The sequence below is a fragment of the Lithobates pipiens genome, unplaced genomic scaffold, assembly GCF_037356315.1.
Source record: "Lithobates pipiens isolate NorthernLeopardFrog02 unplaced genomic scaffold, aLitPip1_a1.2 Scaffold_16, whole genome shotgun sequence".
Taxonomy (NCBI): domain Eukaryota; kingdom Metazoa; phylum Chordata; class Amphibia; order Anura; family Ranidae; genus Lithobates; species Lithobates pipiens.
Genome location: NW_027507748.1, coordinates 336,462,886 through 336,470,960, shown reverse-complemented (window position 1 = coordinate 336,470,960; position 8,075 = coordinate 336,462,886). Strand labels below are relative to the sequence as shown.

At 39.2% G+C, this 8,075-nt stretch overlaps 1 protein-coding gene across 2 annotated transcripts in view; it reads left to right on the top strand.

The window, feature by feature from the left end:
* MEAF6 (MYST/Esa1 associated factor 6) overlaps nucleotides 1-6,464 on the top strand; it is a 44,763-nt gene extending 38,299 nt beyond the window's left edge. For both annotated transcript variants that reach the window (XM_077481797.1, XM_077481796.1), the window contains 2 exons: nucleotides 301-334; nucleotides 2,431-6,464. In XM_077481797.1, coding sequence (XP_077337923.1) covers nucleotides 301-334; nucleotides 2,431-2,439 — 43 coding nt within the window. In that variant the 3' untranslated portion in view covers nucleotides 2,440-6,464. The remainder of the gene's footprint in view (nucleotides 1-300; nucleotides 335-2,430) is intronic.
* Nucleotides 6,465-8,075: the final 1,611 nt, after the last annotated feature.

Genomic DNA, 8,075 nt, shown 5'->3' with positions numbered 1-8,075 from the left:
GTCCTATGCTCATGTGTAAGTGCCACCATAGGGTTTCCTTTAGTAGTCTGCATACATAATGTACAAGCGTGAGCTTAGACTGGTAGAGTTAGTTACGTTTTTGTGACTGACCCTTTTTATAACTGCAGTCATTTTTTACACCATTAACCAATGCATTTAAGTTCCTTTATATCGCGTGCATAACTAGAATCTGCATAAAACTCTATATAGTAACTTAGTTCTCTTTTATTGTCTCTGTATAAAAAGAAATCATGTTTTTTCTTCTGCATCTTACATGTGTTATATGTTTCTTTTTGAAAGGATTGACCTCAAACTGAACAAAAAGCCCAGATCAGTAAGTATTGCCTGAATTCATCTGAAATGTTTTTTCTTTCTAATTCCAAGTCTTTATGAAAACATAACTGTTTTCCACTGGGTTATATTTACATTTACTTTGTCAAATTTTTTTTTTGGAATTAACACAGCAAATGTAATATTGCAGTTTGCCAATCCTTAAATGTGATGGCTGCATTATTTTTTTAAAATTATGTTCTTTTTGCTTTTTCACCTGGTGATGTAGCCAGTAACACAAAACAAAAAAACTCCACATCAAAGTATTAAGTTGCAATAGATAATGTTTAATTACCACTTTAATGACATATGATTATATGTGAGCAATGGCATGGTTTGCTACAAATGGCCAGAGCACTTTCATTTACCTCAAGCACGATAGTATACCATTTTCTTTGAGAATTTACATGAGCATTCATTCTCATGTTGTTATGGTTTCCTTTGTAAAGCCCCTTTCCCACCGGCTGAATGCTGGGCGACATCGGCTGGTTTAATAAAAAACGACTGACATTCGGCCCGTGTGTATGGCAGCCATTCTGACAGAAACCGGCCGATCATGCTGGAAAATCCGCAGCCAACTGGCTCCCAATCAGTCCTCTCATCGGAGTGTTTTGGTAGAGGGGGCCAGCCCCTTGTCATAACACAATAGCTCTGCGGGGGGAAGGATTGCTGTCGTAATGCAGCTGCATTTATTTTTAGGGAAATGATGTACCCATGGCGGCCTTGAGCAGTTCCTCCGATCATGACTTTTCTTTTTTTTTTAAATGACGGGCCTGTGATGCATATGTGCAGTTCAAAAATCTGTGCAGCTTGAAGCCAGGTGGGCAGCGCAATCTGGTGGGTTATAACCAAGTTAAAAAAAAAAAACTACAGTTGTACATTGGGTCAGACACAGACAGGCATCTAGCATTTTCTCTTGAGTGCAGTGGTGGCAGCCTCTTTAAAGGGATTGTAAAGTCTCCTGGGGTGTTTCATTTTTATTTTATTTTACCCATTCTGTGTAGTGGTCTTGCACAGGACAGCCAATATACTCCTCTTTTCAAGTCCCTCTTCGCTGCCCTTGGCCCCACTCTCCTGTCAAGTGCCCTTACAGCAAGCCACTTGCTATGGGGCAGCCGAGTGTCCATTCAGACGCAGAGCTGCTGTTCGACTCCTGCCCCCCCCCCCCCCCCTCCTGAGATTGGCTAACTAACTTTGACAGCCGCGGGAGTCAATGGCGCCACTGCTGAGCCAATCAGGAGGGAGAGTCCTGGACAGCTGAGGAACCTGCGAACATTGCTTGATAGAGATGTGGCTCGGGTAAGTATTAGGGGGTGCTAGGGTGGCTGCTGCATGCAGAAGTCTTTTTATTTTAATGTATAGAATGCATTAAGGTAAAAAAAAAAAAAAAAACTTCTGCCTTTTACAAACTCCTTTTTAAGCTAGACATGTTACAATTTCGGTAAAATTTGATTAATAGGTTTAATTATGGCCACCTCCAGTCCTCCACCCCCCCCCCCACCCCCCCTATTAAAAAAATTGAAAGAGCCTGACAGAAAATTGTTAGCTCGAACAGTGGTTGCATTCAATCGGACGCAGACACTGTCCAGGCATTTTAACAGTCAGCAAGGCTGGCTGTCAAAACACAATGATCACAGCAGGAGATTCGTCCATTCACACTGTAAAGCATGATTGAAGAAATCAGTTAGATTTTTTTTTGGTTAAGCCATCAGGCTGAACAAAAATAATCTATGTATGGCCAATTTTACATCCCTAATGACAGTTGCTTTATGAAAAACAGGTGAGATCCTGAAACTAGCTGATGACTACGGTCTTTGGATGGGAGTCAGTTGATGGAGAGCACCGTTTAATAGGCTATGCTTTTTGACATGAAAAGTTTGCACCTCTAGTAAACTCCAAAGTAGCCTTCTGCATGGTGTCTTTTCCTGTTTTTGAAATGTAAAATAAAAATAAAAAAAATTCTGAGCTGCTCTAAAAGCCTGCACAATACCTTGGTTGCAGAGGGTTGTGGGGTCCATTTGCACCTTTGCATTTGTTGTGTTCTTTGGCTTAATACATTGAAATCACTTACGGTATATATTTTTTTTTTTCTTTCCTAAGGATTATTAGTTTTGGTTACCACTTCAAGCAAGACTTTCAAGAGAACTGACTTCCAGACCAAGGATATTCACTGTTACTTCAAATAAGACACCAGCATGCGTGTCTAAATTTACCAGCTTTTATGTTTTTTTAATAGATCTAGGCAAAGTTGTGGTATGTGTAAACAGCTACATTCTATGTGCCTTTTTGTTGCTTTCTTGTGCCAAGTTCAGTTCACAACATTGTGGGTGAAATTCAGCTAGTGCTGCTTGTGGCTTTCTTTAAACCAGCAGTCGGGTATTTTTGTCTCAGAGTTGAGAAGAAGCAGATAGGCCATGTCCTATTTTACCCCCTTTTGTATACTACACAGTAGCCACCCCTTCTAAGCCACATTAATGCTGAATATTGCATTGACTGAGTTCCATTCACCCTAATGTTAAATTAATACCCAATGAGACTGCCAGTTTACATAAACATTTCCTCTAATATATGGGATCATTATCTGTATTTGGATTTGATATACCTTTCCTTTTAATTCTAGTATTGAAGTATAATTTTCTAGCGGAATTAAACTGCTGCACGTATAAAGCGCAGACACTTCTAGGTTCTTGTACATACCTGCAGCAACCTCCCAAAAGTCTGCAGTTATGGCAGTGGCAGTCTGCCATTAGACCATATCGGGCAAAACTATTCCACTTTCTAACAGTGCTACAAGTTGCCTGCTCCATTATGCCCATAGACCATTAAGGAGGTCCATCATAGGCAGTCCATCATAGGCGTTGACGAGCCAATAATAATGTGTGGCGCCTCACTGTGTAGGCATCTCTAAGCATACTATATCCCTCTTAATAGTCCTCAGTAAATAAGTAGCATTGTGTAAATTTGACTTCATCCAATTTACACATACACATGTCTTTACGGATGGTTTACTATGCCAAAACAAAATTAGCCCATATATGATCTGGTTTTCTTTTTAAGGCACTTGCTTGTTTTCCAAATATGCCACAGCTTATTTATTTGACATACATTGGTATGGCTTAGTTTGACATCTTAAACAAATGTGTAGCACCTTCTCACGTGGTCTTGCATTTCCATCGTTTTCAGATTTACTTTCAAGATTGAAAATGGTAAATTTAATTGTATTTGCTTTTTAAAAGTTTTATATTTTTGCTGACACAGGAGAATGCTAAAAAGATTCTCCAAAATAGGACTCAGAATTTTAGATATTTACTCTGTGTAAAGTAAGGCGTTCAGTACAGTTGTGCTTGGTTACAAGCATCAGAATTTTTTTCTTGTTTTGGTATTTGTAAATGTGTACATATTTTATACTGTGGATTATTTTTTTTATTTTTTATTTTTTTTAGGCCTAAATGGTATTTGCTTTTAAAGTTAAAAACTGGGGTTGATTTACTAAAACTTGAGAGTGCAAAATCTGGTGCAGCTGTGCTTGGTAGCCAATAGAGCTGCACGATTCTGGATAAAATGAGAATCACAATTCTTGTGGCCCAACATCCTCTTTACATTATACAAAAAAATTGGGTTAGCTTTGCTATTTTAAATTTTTTTTAAATTTATTGAAGTGTATTTTTTCCCAAAAATTTGTGTTTGAAAGACCGCTGCGCCAATACAGTGTTGCATAAAATATTGCAACGTCCGGCATTTTATTCTCTAGGGTCTTTGCTAAATATATATATATATATATATATATATATATATATATATATATATATATTATAAATAAATTGGGGGTTCTAAGTAATTTTCTAGCAGAAAATACCTGTAAAAAACAAATGTCAGAAAAAGGTTTGGTCTTTAAGTAGTTAAACTGACCTCATGTACCAGAAGAAGTTCATTCCTTTGCTCTTAAAGAACCTAATGATACATTGCATGTCTCCTCTTCTCTCTTCTCTATCTCTCAGCACTGAGCAATGTTGATATACATTTGTCAGCTTTTTTTTGACAGCTTGGCTCTGCACTGTTTACAGATTTGGGGGGGTGTTGAATTGCGATTGTAATCTGGTGTTTGATTTCTGTGCAGAGCTACACCAGATTTTGCACTCTCCAGTTTTAGTAAGTCAACCCCTGTGTGCACTAAAGACTTGTGGTAAAGCTCTGACCAGTATGCAGTTTTGTTTCAGTGAAAAATTTAACATGCACCTGCAGTTACAATTTTTTCTTTTTACCCCTGGTCCTCTGTCTTTTTACTTACACCCTTCTGCTCCAGCAAGGTATCGGCTTTGTGGTCTCCAGCAGGATCCATACAGGCACTCTGAAATCTCTATTAAATTATGTAGACAGTTCATACACTGGATTACATTTGCATAAGGCGTTCAGAGGATTGAAGGACACTGCAGAGCACATAAATGGTTCTGGCCAAGTCCGTTTTGACAACCAGATGAGCAGTTCTGATTAGGTCACATGGCCAGTTCCTTGCTGGATTGGGGGACAGATGAGTAAAAGACGGGGGCTGGGGACAGGAGAATTAAACAGAAAATAAATTGCTTAAAATACTGTTACTTTAAGCTCTCCAGGAAGCAATAATTTAAAAAGTAAATGTTTCCTGTCTATAAACTTCAAATTGTGTACACCAGTGAGTTGTTTTTTTTTCCTAATACAGTTGGAATCTCAATGCCAAGTCTTGTAAATGATGCATTAGCATAGGACATTGTAAAGGGAAAAACAATATTTCAGAGTTCTCATCTAATGAAGAACCAGGACAGGCATAACCTGGAGCTGCTGTTTCATGATTGCATTTTCATCCCCTCCATAGCCCTGACCAAATCCATCTCGCACTACTGGTCAAGGATTTGAAGGGGCTATTTTGAAAATCTACAAAGGCAGATGCATGCATTCCAATGCTGCACGGGGTGTGCTTAAAGAGGAGTTCAATTTAAGCAATACGTTTTTGAATATCTGAAAAATTGTATATAGGCAGCTTGGGTATGATTGGGGGATGGGGGATGAAAAAAATCAGTCCCTTTCACTCCAGTGTGAAAGCCGGAGGGCTTTCACACTGGAGCGGTGCGCTGGCAGGACGGTGAAAAAAGTCCTGCTAGCCGCATTTTAGGAGCGGTGTATTCCTCGCTCCTAAACCGCTTCTACCCATTGAAATCAATGGGGCAGCGCGGCTATTCCGCCGGCAAAGCGGCGCTTTGCGGGCGGTTTTAACCCTTTTTCAGGCCGCTAGCGGGGGGTTAAAACCGGCCCACTAGCGGCCACATACCACCGCTAAAGCGGCACTAAAAATAGCACCACTTTACCGCCGACGCCGCTCCCGCCCCAGTGTGAAAGGGGCCTAATGGAGGCAAGCATAAAATGGAGACGATCCTCTACTCTGTCCCCTTCTTGGGTTGTTAAAATTAAAGTTACAACGTATGAGCAGAAAACTCCCTCTTAAAAGGACAGTGCTTCTAAAACACTTCTTGCATCAAAGTTTGCATAGTGCCCATAGGGGTTGATTTTACAAAAACAGGAAAGTATAAAATCTGGTGCAGCTGTGCATGGTAGCCAATTGGCTGTTAACCTCAGTTTGTTCAATGAAGTTTTGACACAAAAAAATGGAAGCTGATTGGTTTCTATGCAGAGTGGCACCAGATTTAGTATTCTCCAGTTTTAGTAAATCAACTCCCATGTGACCATTAATAGTCTAGTAATCAAATCATTTTTTACAGATGACTACAGGAAACTTACTAGAGCTTACTGGTTCCTCCCATTTTATCGTTGTATTGACTTTTAATGGTTGGCATACAGATTACCTGACCATACTCGATATACTGTTTTTTTTTTGTTTGTTTTTTAGCCAGTAACAGCCTCATCATATAAGCATTGTATTAGATCCTCATTTTTGAAAATGTGAGTAACTGGAATTTGTTCGATGGAGAATTTATTTAATTTGGTCTGTGCAGCTACATCCGGGGTTATATTCAGGCCAATTTCTAATTTCCCCAGCAAGTGAAAAATGTTTGATTTGCTTGTGAAAATCCTTAACTTGTTCATTGTAAGCCCTTACACCATTCATTGTGGTTCTGCAGAATAAACAACAAACTCTTTTATTATCCTCTTCTTTTGGAGTTTTCTTTTTTTTTTCTGGTTGGTAGAAATAATGGCAAGTGATGTCATTCCAAAATGTTCACTTCTCTGTCATCGGGTGCCCACCCCAGGAGCATGTTGAGCAAGCCACAAGTCAAAGAAAGAGCTGCACTGACATCGCTGTGCTTTTAAACACGATTTAGTTAGGTCACACAATGCACACTGTTTCATCTGGCTGGTCATACCAGCTTGCTTCAATGGGTTTTGCCTTTACTAGCTTAGTCATAGAAAATATGGGTCAATTCCAGGGGAAAGTATTTTTATACATCACATTAATTAACCGATTGCTGACCGCCGCACGCCAATTTACGTTGGCAGAATGGCACGGGCAGGCAAAAGCGCGTACCTGTACGTCCCTTTGAATTTGTGGCCCAGCAAGGCACATGCCGTTGGAGCGTGCCCTGCGAATTTGATGTTCGCCAGGCACGCCCTGTTCCCTGTTCTGCCTAGTGACATGACAGGGATCTACTGCTCCATGTCATCGGGAGCAGTGAGACTGTCATGTCTAGTGGGTCCATCCCCCTACAGTTAGAACACACTTAACCCCTTAATCGCCCCCTATTGTTTAACCTCCTTCCCTGCTAGTGTCATTTATACAGTAATCAGTGGCTATTTGTAGCTCTGATCGCTGTATAAATGTCAATGGTCCCAAAATAGTGTCAACAGTGTCCAATCTGTCCGCCACAATGTCGCAGTTCCGATAAAAATCACAGATCGCCGCCATTACTAGTAAAAAAAAAAGATAAACGCCATAAATCCTCTATTTTGTAGATGCTAGAACTTTTGCACAAACCAATCAATATACACTTATTGCGATTTATTTTTTATCAAGAATATGTAGAAAAATACATTGCCTAAACTGTGGAAGAAATGAGTTTTTTTTATATATTTTTTTGGGGATATTTATTATAGCAAAAAGTAAAGAATATTGCTTTTTTTTTTTTCAAAATTGTCAGTCTTTTTTTGTTTTATAGCACAAAAAATAAAAACCACAGAGGTGATCAAATACCACCAAGAGAGAGCTCTACTCTATTTTTGAGAAAAAAAGGACATCAGTTTTGTTTGGGTACAACGTCGCATGACTGCGCAATTGTCAGCTAAAGTGACGCAGTTCCAAATCGCAAAAAAAAATGTTCTGGCCAGGAAGGGGGTAAATCCTGCTGGGGCTGAAGTGCTTAAACATCAATAAACCAACACATCATGGTAAAGTTTGTAGAGAACATATGGCCATATTAAATCTGAATAAAACTTCCACGTGGCGCTCTAGTGGTGATAATGTGGAATAGTTGTACACAATCGATGGGAGGAATTTTGCCACAATGTGGATACTAGCATAGAACATTAAAAAATATATTTATATGTAGTCAAAAAAAACAGTTCAGCTTATTTTTCGAGTTTTAATGTACACATTAGGACAGATTTCCTCCCATCGATTCTATACAACGATTTCAATGTTTTGTATTATCACTAGGGCTGAAACAACTAATCTCTAATAGATTATGAAAATAGTTGACAACTCTTTTCATAAATCAATTAGTTGGCCTGCATACAGAATGCATTATTTGTTTACATATTAG